This window comes from Callithrix jacchus, chromosome 9 (genome assembly GCF_049354715.1).
Source record: "Callithrix jacchus isolate 240 chromosome 9, calJac240_pri, whole genome shotgun sequence".
Taxonomy (NCBI): domain Eukaryota; kingdom Metazoa; phylum Chordata; class Mammalia; order Primates; family Cebidae; genus Callithrix; species Callithrix jacchus.
In genome coordinates this window covers 132,077,100-132,096,567 of record NC_133510.1, presented here as the reverse complement: position 1 = coordinate 132,096,567, position 19,468 = coordinate 132,077,100, and the positions used below count along the sequence as shown (strand labels likewise).

Sequence of the window (19,468 nt, the reverse complement as noted above, 5' to 3'; positions counted from 1 at the left end):
GAGGAGGAGGGCTACAGAGATGAGACAGAGTACCTATGAGAGACAGACAGAGACAGAGGACTAGAGAAGCCACAGAGACAGACAGGGAGATGATGAGACAGAGGGAGAGGGAGAGATAAAGGGAGGCACAGCAGGAAAGGAGAGGCAGAGGGAGGAGGGCCTGCCAGGGCAGCAACAGGGAAGGGCAGAGAGCAGGGCTCTTTGTGCTCCCGGCCCTGCCTGGGCTCAGGCTCTGCAGGGAGATCCAGTTTTCACCCAGCCTCATTCCATCTGAGTGGCCCGAGGCAAGGGGTCCACCCTCACCAGCTCACTGGAGAGTCCATGTCCCCAACAAAACACCAGCCCAGGCACCCGATCACAGCCCTAGGGAGGCTGTCCCTGCGCTGCTCGGGAGAGGTTTACATCTGTTGCCCTAGTAGAAGTTGTAGTATTTGAGATGATGTCTCACACTGTCACCCAGGCTGGAGTGCAGTGACACGATCTCGGCTCACTGCAACCTCCACCCACCAAGTTCAAGAGATTCTCCTGCCTCAGCCCCCTGAGTAGCTGGGATTACAGGTCCCCACCAACATACCCAGCTAATTTTTTTGTATGTATGTATTTATGTATTTATTTTTGAGACAGAGTCTCACTCTGTTGCCAGGCTGGAGTGCATTGTTGTGATCTTGGCTCGCTGTAACCTCCGCCTCCCAGCTTCAAACGATTCTCCTGCCTCAGCCTCCCGAGTAGCTGGGATTACAGGTGCCCACCACCACGCCCAGCTAATTTTTGTATTTTCAGTAGAGATGGGGTTTTACCACGTTGACCTCAAACTCCTGACCTCAAGTGATCCGCTCGCCTCAGCCTCCCAAAGTGCTGGGATGACAGGTGTGAGCCCTGCACCCAGCCTGGTCCTTGTATTACTATTCTGTTCTCAAATGTTTCCCAGTATTGCACAATAAGCAATATGGTCACGCTGTTTTCAAATCCATTAAATTTTAGGTTAACCTCCAATTTAGTTCACATGTGCTTTGTTCTGCATTTCCTCTGGGCTTAACTGGAAATCCAATCAACGCAGCAGGATCTGCATCTCGGGTTTCATGCTGAGGACCTACTGTGTGCTGTGCACTGGCTGGGGCTTACACATCCTGGAAGCATTCAACTCCAAGAACTGCAAATGTTATGTTAAAACATTGTTTTAAAATAAGAGAGAAATAATATTTTACATAATGTTGGGAACCCTGCCGTGGGCTGTCCCTGGCACCTAAGTGCCGTCCACACTCCACAGCTTCCCCGAGGGTGCAGCCCCACAGGCAAGCCGTGCATGGGGTGGAGCATTCACAGTTTTCATCCCAGGGGAAGGGAGAGGCAATAATGGATTCAGTCTTTCTCAGTCATTCCCCAAAGACAGATCATTATCTCCACTCTCCCGAAGACACATCGATCATAGGACAGGAGACGTGTCCGGGATCACTCAGCTTTTGTGGGAAGTAAAAAAGCTCCTTTCTAAACTTTCCCTTCTTGTTAAAGAATAAGTGCGCTAATGACTTTGTTAAGCCCCATCCTATGTAGCTGTTAGACATGCCATGCTTACAGGGTCATAGCACACTCTATGCTCTTATACTTTAACCAAGATGTCTGTGCTAAATGTGCTCACAGGCATGTCCCAGCTCTCCATTGCTTTCACCTGTTTAGAAAAGTTTTAAGTTGTTAGCCAATCAGGTTTTAGATTGTGAGGTCTGGCTCCAGCCAATGGAGATCAGACACAGCAGTAAGGACGACCCCACATACCTAAGGGATAAAATGGTGTGTTTCCATGATACGATGGCTAGTGAGGGTACCCTTCCTGCAGCCCAGGAAGTAAAAATCATATTGCTAAAAAATCCTTTGTCTCAGTGCTGATTTTTCTTTGTGGCACCAAGCACCTACTTACCACATTTATTTCTAACAGCTTTCAAGTGCAAAGCTGGAGATCTCAGCGCAGCCCTGCCTGAACCAAAGTTTAGAGGCTGGTGTTCTCCACCGGACCTCACATTTCCCAAGCATTCAACTGCGGACTGACAAAGTCATTAGGGTTTGAAGGAAAATCAGCTGTCTTTAGTGAAAATGCAAGTCCCATAAAACACTACAGCCAGAGCCCACCGGAATACCCACTGGACAAATGCTGGCTCCCGTCATTGTCATCATTCCAGAATGTATGTTTTTCTATAGCTGTGCACCACACAAACAGAACCTCCCAGCAAAACAGGCTTGAGCTACACTTTAAAAGTCTGACCCTAGGAGAGTGCATAGATTCACAGTTTCTATTAAATGTCAAATGGATTTTAATTTTGAGGCTATAAAACAGAGCAATAAAATACCTAGGAAAATAGCTCAACCCTTTTCATCTTCTTAAAAGAAATAACAGGATTGTGGTGGTAATGAAAAATCAATCTTTAGTGGGTTTGGAAAGCTTTGCTTAAATTGAAGTTTTCCAGGGGTGAGGTACATAAAAATAGAGATTATTCTGTTCCTACCAGGGCTGAATATGTTTAATCATCATTTTTTTTTTTTAAATCAAAAATGGTGTTTTATCCAATTCTGTGGCTGTCCTCATAAACTTTCTAAAGCAAACTTCCCTCCAGATTCCCATCATCTTTGTGCAGACGGCTGCCACCCCACCCCAGGACCCTGCATTCGCCATTCACCTGTCAACACACACTCAGCGCCAGGGGTTGGGACTGCATGCGAAGAGCACACACCCTTCCAGATGAGGCCTGACTTCCCATTTCACAATTGGAGAAACTGCTCTTCTGGATCTAACACTCTGAGCGGGGTGGGGAGGAGGGTGTGGAGAGCAAGCAGTGTGGCACCGCGACACATGCCAGGAAGGAAATAAGGTGGGGAAGAGTGGTGAAAGGAGGCCGAAAACTCAAGTTATCTGTGAGGGAGAGGCAGAGATGCCCACATGGCCACAGAGCAGCGAAGGCAGAGTGGGAGGTCGTGAACTCCTGGCTCAAGCAATCTGGCTCCCAAAGTGCTGGGATTCCAGGCATGAGCCACCGCACCTGACCTCCCACAGTGCTGGGATTACAGGAGTGAGCACTGCACCCTGGGATTACAGGAGGCTGGGATTACAGGAGTGAGCCACCACCCCCAGTCTCCCACAGTGCTGGGATTACAGGTGTGAGCCACTGCACCTGACCTCCCACAGTGCTGGGATTACAGGTGTGAGCACCACCCCCAGTCTCCCACAGTGCTGGGATTACAGGAGTGAGCACTGCACCCTGGGATTACAGGAGGCTGGGATTACAGGAGTGAGCCACCACCCCCAGTCTCCCACAGTGCTGGGATTACAGGTGTGAGCCACTGCACCTGACCTCCCACAGTGCTGGGATTACAGGTGTGAGCACCACCCCCAGTCTCCCACAGTGCTGGGATTACAGGAGTGAGCACTGCACCCTGGGATTACAGGAGGCTGGGATTACAGGAGTGAGCACTGCACCCTGGGATTACAGGAGGCTGGGATTACAGGAGTGAGCACTGCACCCTGGGATTACAGGAGGCTGGGATTACAGGAGTGAGCACTGCACCCTGGGATTACAGGAGGCTGGGATTACAGGTGTGAGCACCACCCCCAGTCTCCCACAGTGCTGGGATTACAGGAGTGAGCCACCGCACCTGGCTTTCCACTGTTGTTTAGCACGTCAAGTCCTATTTTCTGGTCCATACAACCCTGGAATCAACCGCACTCCACTCCCTAGCCCACCGCAGGCCCTCCTGGGACAGCTGACATCTCTTCTGTCTTGAGGAGGACAGTGAAGGCCAGAGCAGCCCTGATCTGGGGTCAGAGGTCACCTTTGATGTGTCCTCCTCGGTAACCTGGGGTCGGTGCGCAGGGGGTACCCTGGCTGAGATACATTTCTCATCGTCAGTGGAGAAGAGGTATCCCTGATCTAGAGCAGAAGTCAAGGCTGGCAGCAAACCTCGCCAAGCGTGTGTAGCTAGGTCCCTGCCATGTTTAAAAGACGTATTTTAGAATCTGAGTTATCTACATTTATATATCGTTAATACACATATAAGAACTGGACTTTCAGTCGCTCTCAGCAGCAAGGGCTGCTTGCCTGACCTTAAGGTCCCCGGGGTTGCCCCTGGGCAGGCCACCTCATGCCCTGCCTACCCGTGTGCCCTCCAGACACCTGAGCTTGACCCTCCTGCCCGGCAGAGGCCACACTGTGTTCTTGACTCATATCTTGCCGAGGCCTGTTTGCTAGGAAGTCTTTCCCTAAAGATCTCACTGCTCCTACCCAGGATAACCAATGCACTGCTGTAGCCACTGCTGATGTTTCAGTCCTGTATCTTCTTGGAGGAGACGTGTATATTCATTCAAAGGCTCTGGACGTTGTGTCTAGACCCAGAGCTAGCCCAGCAGGTCTGCAACAGGCAGCCGGAACACGTGACTGCCCCAACACGTGACTGCCCCGATCCCACCACATATGCGGCAGCTCACTCCACCCTGGAAGGTGTGATGTGTGCAACCCCTCACTGGAGCACAGAAATGGGTCTGCCATAGGACACGAGTGCCAGGAAGGGAGGAGGGGAACAGAGCTCTAGCTAACCAGAAAAACTGCCTGACTCACGGAGTGTGTGTCACGGATTCAAAAAGAAAGGTCACACTTCCGTTCCTTTCGTTGGTTTCGTTTCCGTGATGGTTAATTTTATGTGTCAGTGTGCCTGGGCTAAGGAATGGCCAGAGAGCTGGTGACGCCTTATCTCTGGATCTGTGTGAGAGGCTGTTTCTGGAAGAGATTAGCATTTGAATCTGTGAACCCAGGAGAGAAGATTCACCCTCGGCAACCTGGGCCAGCACCATCCAATACAAATACAACGAAAAGGCAGAGGAAGGGGAATTTTCCGGCTTCTTGAGCTGGGACATCCATCTTCTCCTGCACAGAGACATGCGAGCTCCTGAGTCTCTGCCCTTCAGACTCCAAGAACGTGCGATATTCATCTTTCTGTGCCTGGCTTATTTCACTTAATATAATAACCTCCAGTTCCAGCCACGTTACTGTAAATAACACAGCTCCTTCTTTTTTATGGCTAAATAGTACTCCGCTGGGTATACGTACATCATTTTATTACACAATCATCTGCTGATAGACACTTGGGTTGGTCCCACACCTTGGCCATTGGGAATGGTGCTTTGATAAACATGGGGTGCAGGTGTCTCTTCCAGATAGTGACCTCCCTTCTTTTGGGTACACATCCCTGATTCTTGAGCCTTCAGTCTTAGAGTGAATTGCATCACTGACAGACAACAGATGACGGAACTTCCTGGCTTCCATGATCATGTCAGCCAGTTGTCATAATAAACCTCACATGTTTCTGTCTATCTCCTGTTGGTTCTGTTTCTCTGGGGGACCCTGACGAATACTGGTTTACAAAAGATTCACAAAATGAAAAGAATAAGGAGTGCCTTGAACAGTCACCCACATCTTTTACTGGATGTAAAATCAGTTTTCTGTTTTGAAAAATAGGTAGCTGGGGTATTAAGCACACAACCTAACAGGCTGAACTTCACCTTTTTGTATTGGGTTTCTTTACATTCTCAGAAAATAAAAATGAATGCAGAACTCCTAACTGCACGTTTAGCATCGATTTGAATAGTGTATATGGTAACATAGACACCATATACATACAGAACTTTTTGAACTTTACAAGGTCGATGTTCTGACATGGACATTCCTCCTTAAAAAATGGAATGCTGGGTCCAATCCATAGTGGAATATGTGTTTCATTTTCTTGAGACACCCAGCTCTGTCACCCAGGCTGGAATGCACTGGCTCGTGATCTCAGTGCAATCTTGGCTCACTCCACCTCCTAGGTAATATCCACCTCCCAGGTAACATCCACCTCCCAGGTTCAAGCGATTCTCCTGCCTTAGCCTCCCAAGTAGCCAGGATTATAGACACCTGCCACCATGCCTGGCTAATTTCTGTATTTTTTTTTTTTTTGAGACACAATTTCGCTCTTGTTACCCAGGTTGGAGTGCAATGGCGCGATCTCGGCTCACTGCAACCTCTGCCTCCTGGGTTCAGGCAATTCTCCTGCCTCAGCCTCCTGAGTAGCTGGGATTACAGGCACGCGCCACCGTGCCCAGCTAATTTTTTGTATTTTTAGTAGAGACGGGGTTTCACCATGTTGACCAGGATGGTCTCGATCTCTTGACCTCGTGATCCACCCGCCTCTGCCTCCCAAAGTGCTGGGATTACAGGCGCCAGCCACTGTGCCCAGCCCCATATTTTTAATCTTGCCAACCCTGGCAACCCACTAGTGGTCCCTTTCATCTGAGTTTCTTAGTTCAGACTGTTAGAACCAGAGTCCCAGACTTATTCAAAATGCATGTTGTTTTGAAAGCAACAGCTCCTACCCCGTGCTCGGTAAAGTCAGGAGACTGGAGAGAAAACCAAACCATGCAGGTGCGACATCCACATCTAGCGTGCTTTTTCAACGTGTGCTAAGAGTCGTAGCCGCCCCCCACGAAACCTGAAGGGTTATGTTTTTTTTAGACATCCTTTGTGAAATGAACATGAAAGTGCTGGAATCAAAATAGGTCTGCGGCTAGACTCAGCGAGCGCTCACAGGAAGCCGGTAACCAGCAGAAATGGCCTGAACACAGCAGAGGCACGATAGTGATTTGCAAACATTAAAAGGAGTATCTTAGGAGAGGCTGTATGAAATCAGGAGAGCCAAACCGCTTTCATTCTTCTGTTCAGCCTAATACAGCCACTTAGAAGGGACCGCTACTCAGACGTTCACTGATAAAGTTGGAGTGCTTTCTCTGGTGCTCTGAAATTGAGCTATAAAGTAAATATACGTTGCCTTTTGGGAGACAGAAATAAAAAAACAATAAATAAAAGGAACACTTTTCCAGAGTGGGGATAATGTTCCCTGACATGAAGCTTGGCTGGAGTTGATTTTGAGAGATACAGAATATGGTAAAAAAGCAATAAGCCTTTGTTTGGAGAATCAACAAGTAACTACTGAAAACTCTTCCTATCCTGATGTTATTTGGGCTTTTAGGTATTACTATCAAAAGGGAAGCCTTTAATGCTGTTAGCTAAGCCTTTTTTTTTTTTTGAGATGGAGTCCCACTCTGTGGCCCAGGCTGGACTGCAGTGGTGCAATCTCGGCTCACTGTAACCTCCACCTTCTGGTTTCAAGCGATTTTCCTGCCCCAGCCTCCCGAGAGGCTGCGATTACAGGTGCCTGCCACCATACCCGGCTAATTTTTTTTTTTTTTTGATGCGGAGTTTCGCTCTTGTTACCCAGGCTGGAGTGCAATGGTGCGATCTCCGCTCACCGCAACCTCTGCCTCCTGGGTTCAGGCAATTCTCCTGCCTCAGCCTCCTGAGTAGCTGGGATTACAGGCACGCACCACCATGCCCAGCTAATTTTTTGTATTTTTAGTAGAGACAGGGTTTCACCATGTTGACCAGGATGGTCTCGATCTCTTGACCTCATGATCCACCCGCCTCGGCCTCCCAAAGTGCTGGGATTACAGGCTTGAGCCACCGCGCCCGGTGGGGTTTTACCATGTTGGCCAGGCTGGTCTCGAACTCCTTACCTCGTGATCCGCCTGCCTTAGCCTCCCAAAGTGATGGGATTACAGGTGTGAGCCACCATGCCTGGCCTACTACCTACGCCTTTTGTAGACAATAATACATAAACTCCTGGGTCCACCTTTGCTCTCCCTCTGCTTCCCAGGATGGTCAATGCATTCATTCAGGACTTGCTGATACCTTGCAACTTGCAGTGTCTCCCCCGACCCTCCTGCCACCGCCCTGACTCCCCCCAGCCCCATGAAGCTGGCTTTCATCTTGTTCATGCTGGAATTTGTTTACAACTCTGTGAGAAGCAGGCAGTGAAAAGCATGACACGTCATCCCACCACAGAAAGGGAAAGAGATCTTGAAGTAAACATCAGCTGTAGGCAATCTTAATATTCAAGTATTTGAGTTTTTCGTTTTTAAGCATAACTTTCTGAATTTTGGAATATAATATGTGCTGAATAAAGACGGTAATGAGTAGAACCTAACTGCTTTTAAAGAAGCGAATTTTTGCTGAATATGGTGCTCATGCCTATAAGCCCAGTACCTCAGGAGGCCAGTTGAGGCCAGGAGTTCGAGACGAGCCTGGGCAAAAAAAGCGTGATCCTGCCTCTACAAAAAATAAAGAAAATTTCGACCTAGGCATGGTGGTGCATGCCTGTAGTCCCAACTACTTAGGAGGCTGAGGTGGGAGGACTGCTTGAGCTCCGGAGGTCAAGGCTGTAGTGAGCCATGATCACACCCCTGCACTAAGGCCTGGGCTACACAGTGAGACCCTGTGTCCAAAAAAATATATATATATATTTTTATTTACTACTGCCGAACAAGAGGGATACCCAGTGACAATGCATTCCCTTCTTCTTTTCTTTTCTTTTTTTGAGACAGAATATCACTCAGTTGCCCAGATACAGTCCAGTGGCATGATCTCAGCTCACTATAACCTCCATCTCCTGGGTTCAAGTGATTCTCCTGCCTCTGCCTCCTGAATATGCACCATACCCAGCTTTTTTTTTTTTTTAATTTATTTTTTATTTTTAGTATAGACAGGGTTTCACCATGTTGGCCAGGCTGGTCTCAAGTGAGCCTCCCACCTCAGTCTCCCAAAGTGTTGGGATTACAGGCGTCAGCCACTGCACCCAGCCAACACCTTCCGTTTTGACAGTATCCGGTATTCACTGAGCTCTGAGCATGTGTCGTGCACATCACTAGGATCGGCCGTCAGCGCATTCAGTGCATGTCAGGACTCCAAGAGGCAGGTGTTACGATAGGCTCCACTTAACCAGAAGAGAAAGTGGGGCTTGGAGACTCGGCCAGGTCACCCTTTGTAAGAGGCACTCCGGGTGTTGGGTGCAGGCAAACCTCGGAGGGCAAATCCCCAGCACCATCTGTGGCCCTCACATGGGGCAGCACCGTTCAATGCTCCTGGGAGGTGGTGGCACACATGTGTGCCCCAGAAGTCACCAGGCAGCCAGCTGGGCCGACTGACAGGGACATGGCCCTTTCCTCTATTTCCTGATGTACACACGTTTCTGTATTTACGCAGGAACCCTGCATATCTTGTGTGTTTGTTTCAAGGAATGAAAGTGATCACATAGGCGCCCGTCCTCTGAAAGCAGCAGACGTTCTATAAACACAAGGTTGTGTCTGAGAGTGCCCATTTTGGAAATCAGAAATCTGAACATCTCAGAGGTGACATATCTGGCCCAGCCCCATAGAGCAACTTGGCAGCAGAAGCAGGAACGGAACCCAACACTCCTGTTCCTGGGTTTTCGCTAGTGGCACGCCCAGGCAGCTGCCAGGTGCTAACGGAAGACAGCACGCTGTCTGCAGGGCTCCTGCTAGGACAGGCGTGCTGGGCGCTACAGGAAGACTCTCTCCAGCAAACCAGAGGAAATCTATTCAGACAACACGAGTGAATGAAGGGGAAGAACTTCTCTTTACCTGAGGAGTGGAAAACAGTAGCCCTGTGACTTCATGCCTCACCACGGCAGCATTCCCGGGGATGTTTCTGGCCAACACTGGAACTTCTAAATCCATCGCCTGCAGGAGACAGGAGGAAAGGGGCAGAAGCAGTCAATTGAAGAGCGTCTGCGGCAAGGTGAGCCAGGGAACGCGGAATAACTTCTTGGGTTAATTGGACCTCCGGCACCTCGCACAAGAAAACACACCTCGCCGAAAGGAGATCCCAATCTCAAAAGCACATTTTTAGAATACTACTGAATTTTAATTACTTATCATGGTTGGAAGCTCTGAAACACTATGTACTGTAATCGTTCGTCTAACATAATTATTGCAGTGCCACAAAGGCCACAAAGAGCCCCCCTCCCCTCTCCGAAGGCTCGCTGGACAGCTCATCACCAACTGCATGGAGTATGCATTTTTAATCACCATCCGCACTCTCCCTGAAGAGCCATTTTCTTCCAGCACAGGCAAGGGAGTGTGAATGCTACAAAAACCAAGCTCAGCCCTCTGGCATGCTTACAAAGGGGAAAAGAAAACGATTTCGCATTCCGATTATTCACGAAGCCGAGTTTCCATTTCCAAAGGTCTGGAAAGCAGCACCTGACACCCCACAGCCTGGCGGCAACTGGCAGTTACGCCACTAGAAGATGGCCCGGCGGCACAGTGCACAGCCCTGGCCTCACCTGCCCAGGAAGGAGGCATTTCGCGGGCTCTCTTTCTACAGTGCTCGAAGTGTAATGACGTCAGGTCGAAAGGAAACAGAAGCCAGCTTCAAGGGAATCCCACTGACCACGGCGGGACGATTTTGCAACTTCAAAAAGAATAATGACTGTAACAGATTGTAACACACAAAATTTCAAGAATACCTGATTCCTTAGTGATGAGAGGGAAATAAAAGGAAAGAGGAGGAGGAGGAGGAGGAGGAGGAGGCGGCGGAGGAAGAAGAGGAGGAGGAGGAAAAGGGAAAGCTCTTCTCTACAGAACAATCTGCGCGTAGATTTTCTATAATAAGTGCAGACAGAAGAACAGAATTAGAAAATCCTCCCTTTGTAACCCCCAGTGTAATCACTGACTCAGACAAGGACCAGGGATCAATAGTGGAGCCTAATGGAGCCTGATCAAACCCGTCAAGTAAAAGGTCACCAGGAAACGGGATACAGATAGAGATGGTCTCCGACGTACGATGGTTCCACTTAGGGTTTTGTGACCTCACGGCGGGGCAAAGCCATATGCATTCAGTGAAAACCGCACTGCAGCAGCAGTACGACCATTCTGCGTGTTGACGTTCAGTGCAGTGTCCAATCATAACATCTCCCATGAGATCGTCAACACTTTAGCGTAAAAGAGGTTGGACGGTCTTGCCCCACGGGAGGCAAATGCAAGTGTTCTGAGCATATGTAAGGTCAGCTGGGTTGAGCTATGATGCCTGGTAGGTTAGGGGTGTTAAACGCATTTTGAACTCACGGTATTTTCAACTTGTGATGGGTTTATCGGGATGTGGCCCCGTCAGAAGCTGAGGAGCATCTGTGTCCCCACATCCCAAAGCACCACTCCACGGATGACTTACGAAGCACAAAGGCGAAGTGAGCCTTCACAATGGAGGCATCTGTCAGCAACAGGCAGAAGAGCTGACGCCTTTCCCGTCTGACATGCTGGGAAGTACACATCGCCTGTGTGGCATCCCAGCTGGAGGTGGGATGTCAATCCAACCCCAAGGAATGCATCCGGCAAATCCATGGTTGCCGTGTTCTCTAGGACATCCGACCAGACCCTTCGGAGGGTACAATGTCATGAAGGGCTATGGGGTGCTGGGTTTCAGTACACTAAAGAGACACAAAGCCAGTGCAATGCGTGCTGTGTGGATTCTGCAGGAAAAGAAAAATAGGCCACTGAGGGAATGGAGCAGGGAGCGCACGTCGGGTGGTGTAACTCAGCTGACACTGAGGTCACTCAAGCACGGTCCTGGCTTGTCAGGTGCAGAGGACCCCGTTCTGCAAGGCTGCAGAGAGAAATATTCGCAGTGCCGTTATCAACCATCTTCTTTCAGGTGATTTGGCAAAAGAAAGGAGAGAGGGAGAGACGGGAGAGGAGGAGAGGAGGCAGGAAGACGAACACGGGTGAAGGGACACAGGTATTCGCTGCACGGCTCTTTCTGTTATTCTACAGATTTTACACTTTTTAAAAGTGAACACATAATAACATTTGTAAGGGAACCCCTGAAGCTGACCTGCCTGGGCATGAATCCTGGTTCCTCTAGGTACTAGTTGTACAATCTTGGGTCAACATCTCAACCTCCCCCAGCTGTTTGACTGTTTCCCCTGAGGTAAAATAGAGACAATAAAATCTCCTTCACAAAGGTAGTGGGGAAGATTAAATAATGTTTTTCTGGGAGGGGGAGATGGGGTCTCGCTCTGTTGCCCAGGCTGGAGAGCCATGGCTCAATCTCGGCTCCCTGCAACCTCCGCCTGCTGCACTCAAGCACTCTTCCCACCTCAGCCTCTCTAGCAGCGGGACTACAGCACATGCCACCATGCTCAGCTAATGTTTTTAAAATTTTTTGTAGTGATGGGGTCTTGCTATGTTTTCCAGACTCATCTGAAACTCCTGGGATCAAGCAATCTGTCCGCCTTGGCCTCCCAAACTGCTGAATTACAGGTGCGAGCCACCGCGCTTGTCCGGATTAAACTGTTGAATTACAGGGGCGAGCCACCGTGCTTGTCCGGATTAAACAACTGTTGAATTACAGGGGCGAGCCACCGCGCTTGTCCGGATTAAACTGTTGAATTACAGGGGCGAGCCACCGTGCTTGTCCGGATTAAACTGTTGAATTACAGGGGCGAGCCACCGCGCTTGTCCGGATTAAACTGTTGAATTACAGGGGCGAGCCACCGTGCTTGTCCGGATTAAACTGTTGAATTACAGGTGCGAGCCACCGTGCTTGTCCGGATTAAACAACCGTTGAATTACAGGGGCGAGCCACCGTGCTTGTCCGGATTAAACTGCTGAATTACAGGTGTGAGCCACCGTGCTTGTCCGGATTAAACAACCGTTGAATTACAGGGGCGAGCCACCGTGCTTGTCCGGATTAAACTGTTGAATTACAGGGGCGAGCCACCGTGCTTGTCCGGATTAAACTGTTGAATTACAGGGGCGAGCCACCGTGCTTGTCCGGATTAAACAACCGTTGAATTACAGGGGCGAGCCACCGTGCTTGTCCGGATTAAACAACAGTTGAATTACAGGTGCGAGCCACCGTGCTTGTCCGGATTAAACTGTTGAATTACAGGTGCGAGCCACCGTGCTTGTCCGGATTAAACTGTTGAATTACAGGTGCGAGCCACCGTGCTTGTCCGGATTAAACTGTTGAATTACAGGTGCGAGCCACCGTGCTTGTCCGGATTAAACTGTTGAATTACAGGGGCGAGCCACCGTGCTTGTCCGGATTAAACAACCGTTGAATTACAGGGGCGAGCCACCGTGCTTGTCCGGATTAAACAACAGTTGAATTACAGGTGCGAGCCACCGTGCTTGTCCGGATTAAACTGTTGAATTACAGGTGCGAGCCACCGTGCTTGTCCGGATTAAACAACCGTTGAATTACAGGGGCGAGCCACCGTGCTTGTCCGGATTAAACTGTTGAATTACAGGTGCGAGCCACCGTGCTTGTCCGGATTAAACTGTTGAATTACAGGTGCGAGCCACCGTGCTTGTCCGGATTAAACTGTTGAATTACAGGTGCGAGCCACCGTGCTTGTCCGGATTAAACTGTTGAATTACAGGGGCGAGCCACCGTGCTTGTCCAGATTAAACTGTTGAATTACAGGTGCGAGCCACCGTGCTTGTCTGGATTAAACAACTGTTGAATTACAGGTGTGAGCCACTGTGCTTGTCCAGATTAAACTGTTGAATTACAGGGGCGAGCCACCGTGCTTGTCCAGATTAAACTGTTGAATTACAGGTGCGAGCCACCGTGCTTGTCTGGATTAAACAACTGTTGAATTACAGGTGTGAGCCACCGTGCTTGTCCAGATTAAACTGTTGAATTACAGGGGCAAGCCACCGTGCTTGTCCGGATTAAACTGTTGAATTACAGGTGCGAGCCACCGTGCTTGTCCGGATTAAACAACTGTTGAATTACAGGTGCGAGCCACCGTGCTTGTCCGGATTAAACAACTGTTGAATTACAGGTGCGAGCCACCGTGCTTGTCCGGATTAAACAACTGTTGAATTACAGGTGCGAGCCACCGTGCTTGTCCAGATTAAACTGTTGAATTACAGGTGCGAGCCACCGCGCTTGTCCGGATTAAACTGTTGACTTACATGTGCGAGCCACCGTGCTTGTCCGGATTACATGCCTTAATCCTACAGACTTTAGATCTGTCTCCGGGCACATCTGTCACTGCGAATGACATCGCGGCAGCAGATGGCCCCCTACCTGACTCAGTAAGTTTTACAGAGCACAGTGACCCATCCCAGGTCTTGAGAGCGCACTCTAAACCCACAAATCCCAACTAAAAAACAGGTGACCTTAGAACTAGACCTCGAGATAAAGTAAATTGAAATTACATTAAAGTTATATTAGGCTGGGTGTGGTGGCTCACGCTTGTAATCCCAGCACTTTGGGAGGCCAAGGCAGGCAGATCACCTAAGGTCAGGAGTTCGAGACCAACCTGGCCAACATGGTGAAACCCCAGGTCTACTAAAAACATAAAATTTAGCCGGGCATGGTGCTACACACCTGTAATCCCAGCTACTTGGGAGGCTGAGGTACAAGAATCCCTTGTCCAGGAGGTGGAGGTTGCAGTGAGTCTAGGCTGCACACTGCACTCCAGCCTGGGCAACAAAAGTGAGACTCTGTTTCAGAGGGAAAAAAAAAAAGCTCTATTAGTCATTGTTAGTATGCATATGCTGAAGAAGGAAGGAATTTGGAATTTGGGCCCCTTCCTCACTCCACGCATACAAAACTCACTCAAAATGGATCACAGACGTAAGGTAAGAATTACAACCATGCAATTCTTAGAAGGAAATACAGGATTAAGCCTTTAAGATTGTGGGTTAGGGAAAGCTTTCTTACCTATGGCATCAACAACGCAAGCAACAACAAGAAAATGGTTAGACTGGACTTCATCAGAGCTAAAAACTGAGCTGGGCGCAGTGGTTCATGCCGATAATCCCCGCACTTTGGGAGGATGAGGCAGAACATTGCTGGAGGCCAGCCCAGGCAATATTGTGAGCTCCTGTTTCTACAAAAAATAAAATGATAAAAATAAATTAAAATTAAACACTTTTGAACTTCACTGGAAACCACTAAGAAAGTGAAAAGACGACCTGCAGAACGGGAGGAACTATTTAGAAAATACGTATCTGATAGGCTGATAGGAGACTTGTATCTATAAAGAACTCTTACAACTCAGCTATGATAGGAGAACACAGTTAAAGAGTGGGGTGTGACTAGATACTTCTTCTTCAGAGAAGATATAAATAGGGCAATAAGCATATGGAAAGATGCTCAGTATCAGCCAAGTGCGGCGGCTCATGCCTGTAATCCCAGCATTTCGGGAGGCTGAGGTGGGAGGATCACTTGAGGCCAGGAGTTCAAGAACAGCCAGGCCAACATGGTGAAACCCTGCCTCTACTAGAAATACAAAGAAAATTAGCTGTGCATGGTGGTGCACCCCTGTGGTCCCAGCTACTCGGGAGGCTGAGGCATAAGAACCGCTTGAACCAGGGAGGCAGAAGCTGCAGTGAGCCAAGAATGTGCCACTGCACTCCAGCGTGGGCAACAGAGCAAGACTCCGTCTCAGAAAAAAAAAGAACTTTCCCTTTCTGATAATGATGCCTGTCATACTGGATTAGCCACCCCCACACCCTCCTCCCTCCCCACAGGAACTTCACTCTAATTTGATTACCTCAATCTCCAAGTACATTCCCTTTCTGAGGACTTCAACAGAGACATTTGGGGAGGGTCACAGTTCAGCCCCTGACACCCACGGAGCCTGCACTGAGCACACCCTGGGCCGTCTGCTGTCACATCGAGCTGCTGCATTTCCTCTTGAGCACATACCATGTCCTAATGCTCTCTGATCACTCTTCCATTTGCCTGCTTCCTGCCTGTCTTCCAGTCCTTCTTTCTGTCCCTCAGAAGGACACGGGTTCCGACACAGGTTCCATGCAACCAAGGCCCTTTAGCGTCTGCCTGCTGCAGCCTCTTCAGGGCCTGGCAGGCCTGGCACGCTACACATTTCTGCTGAATGGCAGAGGCATGAGCACACTCATCCCATCTGACAGTCCACAACGCAAGCGGAGACACCAGGGAGGATTCAACACTGCAGAGGGCACGGCTCTGCCTCCACAGAAAACCACGGTTCAACGAAAGGACGCAACACAACCCGCTCATGACGCTGTGAAATGAACAGAGGGGGAAGACAGTTCAGCGGGATCTGAGGGCAGCACATTTACAGAACACTAGTTCCGAAGTCACCTCTCGAGAAACCAACACGATGTCCCTTCAACAAAGAACACGCCTTGAGGAGAGAGGAGCTCCTGGAAAATGGCAATGGTGTGCAGCTGGGCCCGACCAGGAGGAAGACGGGCGGTGCCTGGCAGACGGCACACACAGGTGAGTGCGCTCACCCTCAGAACGCCTCCGTGAGTCCAGAGCGAGGGGCACCGTGGTGCGTGACTCACAGGCTTGGGAGGAGAGCGGTTCAGAGCCAGTGTCAGGGACCCCACTCTGGGACTACGACGAGTGAAATGTCAGGATCCAAGATGCACCTGACACCTCTTTTTGTCTGAACTCACTTGATTAAAAAAAGAAATTAACTGGCAAGTAAAAATCATCTACATTTACAGTGTACAACATGTCACCTGGGCTGGAGTGCAGCTGTGCTACCTCAGCTCACTCCAACCTCCTCCTTCCAGGTTCCAACAATGCTCCTGCCTCAGCCTCCTGAATAGCTGGGATTACAGGCATCCGCCACCACACCCAGCTAATTTTTGTATCTTAAGTAGAGACAGAGTTTCACCATGTTGGCCAGGCTGGTCTCGAACTCCTGACCTCAGGTGATCCACCCTCCTTGGCCTCCCAAAGTGCTGGCATTACAGGGGTGAGCCACCGTGCACGGCCACAACATGATGTTTTGATACACATCCACCCTGCGGAATGGCTAAATCTAGCTAATTAACATATGTGTTACGTCATACTTGTTTTTCATGGTGAGAACAGCTGAGACCTACTCTTAGCAATTTCCAAGGATAAATCTATTGTTGTTAACTGTAGTCTCCATGGCCTGCAATGCAGATCCCTTGAACTTACTTCTCCTGAGAGTTCAGGTCCTCCTCCAACATCTCCCCATGCCCCGTGACCCCAGCCTCTGCTCCCCACCTTTCTACACTCTGCTCCTATGAGAACTCACTTGATCTCTTGTTTTCCCCAGATGACCTCTCCAAGCACTTAGCAGGCAGAGGGAAACTTCACAGGAGACTCTTTGTAAAAGGCTTTGTGGCTAACACACCATTTTCAGCAGAGCTGACAAAGTTTACAGAGACACTGCCTCCATTCCACCCTGCAGAACAGTTTTAAGAAACTCAGCAGCCAGGCCCCACCACAAAACAAGTGAGGCCCCAGTTGTCAGGGGTGGGCACCATCACCTGTGTTTATGGTGTTTTAAGCTTTAAGGTAAATCTGACGCACACCTGCGGCTGGAAACCGCTATGTCTAGATTTTCCTGCAGAGAGGCTGGCTTGCATTTTAACGGTCTTTTCTGAGCATCTGTCAACTCAAACCAGCATTGCTTGTCTTGTGGCAACAGAGCCGGGCTGGACATGCCCACAGCACATTCGGATCTGACATCACTGGGGTTAAGGTGATTCTCAATGGGGGCCAATGGCATTTTGGGTACAACTCTGATGCAGTAAGTTGATTAGAATCAATTCAGATAACCAAAGTGTTCAATCATGGAATAAGTGCCTATCACTTTGGAAGGAAGTGACCTTTCGGAATTAGCTGTATTCTGCCACCTGGGACAACACCCCAACTCCCTACAGCTGCCCATCCCACAGACATGCCGGCAGCATCTTCCTCACGATGAAAACTCAAGAGGCCCTTTGCTTTTCACAGTGGGAAAGGCAGCGCACGGCTGTGACCGCACACATGCTTGCAAACTAGTCGAGGGTAAAGTGACACACAGTCGCAGCTGCCTTTAAATGCCCTCACATCCTGCTTCAATTACTGGGGCTGGAGTCTGGAAGCCAAGAGGCTGGGAACCATCTGCTTCCTGCAGGTGCTCCTTTCTGCTTTAGAAGATGGGCTTCTTCTCTCTCAGGCAGAGCATGTGTGCATATACATTGTGTGTGCGTGTGTATGCACATGTGTGTGCATGCAACTATGAGTGCATGTGTGCCTGTGTGTGCATGTATGTGTGCATCTGTGGATGCATGTGTGTGCATGTGTGCACCTGTGGGTGTATGCATCTGTGGGTGCCTGTGTGTGCATGTGGGTGCATGTGTGTGCCTGTGTGTGTGTGCCTGTGTGTGCATGTGTGCACCTGTGTGTGCGTGCATCTGTGGGTGCATTTGTGTGCATGCATGTGTGTGCCTGTGTGTGTGCCTGTGCACATGCGTGTGTGTGTTCTAGGGCTGGGTAAAGAGCCTAACCAGGAAGGCCGGGATAAGCAAATAATTGTTTATATAGTTTTAATGTAATTCTCTGCAGGATTCAATCCACAGAAAAGCTCAAAACTGGAAACAATCGCTTAGTTGTAGAAGTGTTCACCCCACTGCCCACGCATCCAGCCAAAGTTTGATTTTTGGAGTTCATCAGTAAAAAATGTGTTTCTGCAAATGGGACTTTTATGTCATGTCACAGCTAATTCTGAAAGGTCAAAAGATCACTTCCTTCAAAAGTGATAGGCACTTACTCCATGATTAAACACTTGGGCTATCTGAATTGATTCTAATGAAATGCACCCTTACCACTCCTCTAAAATCAGTTTCATTCAAAACCCTTCGCCTGAAGGTTATTTTGGAGTTTGCAAAAGGAACACAACATCAACATTTTAAAGCCGTCAGAATTGCTAACAGCCTCCGTTGCTCTGAAGTAAATGAGGTTTGACAGCGATTCATCCGCAGTGAAATGCTACGCCTGCTGGTTACAAAATCACTGCCCAACTCCGCTCTACCTTAAGAAGTTGAAAAAAGGTATATTTACCTACAAAGGAGCACCTCAGCAATAGCTGAAATACTGGTACCATAAGCATACGCCCTTTTCACGTTAACATGACGAATAAAATGTCCTGCCCCAGGACTGCAGTTGGAGCCGATTTGAAAGGACGGTGAAGGTTAATACTAACGGCGACCCAGGAGCTGAGGTGCTGACATCTGGCTGAGGATGGCCACGTCACAAACGCACACTCTGCGCTCTGAAAGCACCTAACGGCAGATTCCTGGGCATGGACGTACGGCGTCTATCGTCTCCCCCTGTGTTTTTTGGTTTGAAATGACGCCACGCTAAGGGAAAAGATTATGCACACAATGCCATTCATTTCTTAAATGTAGGGAGAGGATTTTTTTCTTACTTTCTTTACCATGTTCTCTCTGGACCCCTAAGGTTTGCAGACCTTAACTTTTGTCATAAGTTCAGTACATTCAACTGGTATCTAAGGGGAATCATGGATATCCCAAAGACGTATGACCAAGTAACAGCATTAATCTAAGTAGACACTGAAAGAAGAAGTCCAGGTCTACAGAAAGAACACAGGGAACCTGGATAAAAGATCTGGGGAAGCACTGGCCAAATGTTTTCCTTTTGACAGGAGAACAGGCTTTCCCACATGCCATCCACACATGCTCACGCCGTGCCTGTGGTGTGCGGTGTGCGTGCTGAGGCCCATGGCGGGTACCACGCACGCGGTACCTGCTGCTTTAATCGCGTGAGGAAAA

General features: G+C 49.1%; 1 protein-coding gene across 7 annotated transcripts in view; it reads right to left on the bottom strand.

The window, feature by feature from the left end:
• GLT1D1 (glycosyltransferase 1 domain containing 1) overlaps positions 1–19,468 on the bottom strand; it is a 127,573-nt gene that overhangs the window by 17,821 nt on the left and 90,284 nt on the right. For 5 of the 7 annotated variants that reach the window (XM_035258175.3, XM_035258181.3, XM_035258176.3 and 2 more), the window contains one exon: positions 9,509–9,607. In XM_035258175.3, the coding sequence (XP_035114066.1) occupies positions 9,509–9,607 (99 nt within the window). Of the gene's footprint in view, positions 1–8,571; positions 8,842–8,876; positions 9,192–9,508; positions 9,608–19,468 lie in introns of those variants that run through there. The other 2 variants (XM_035258179.3, XM_035258178.3) reach the window with 2 other exon arrangements.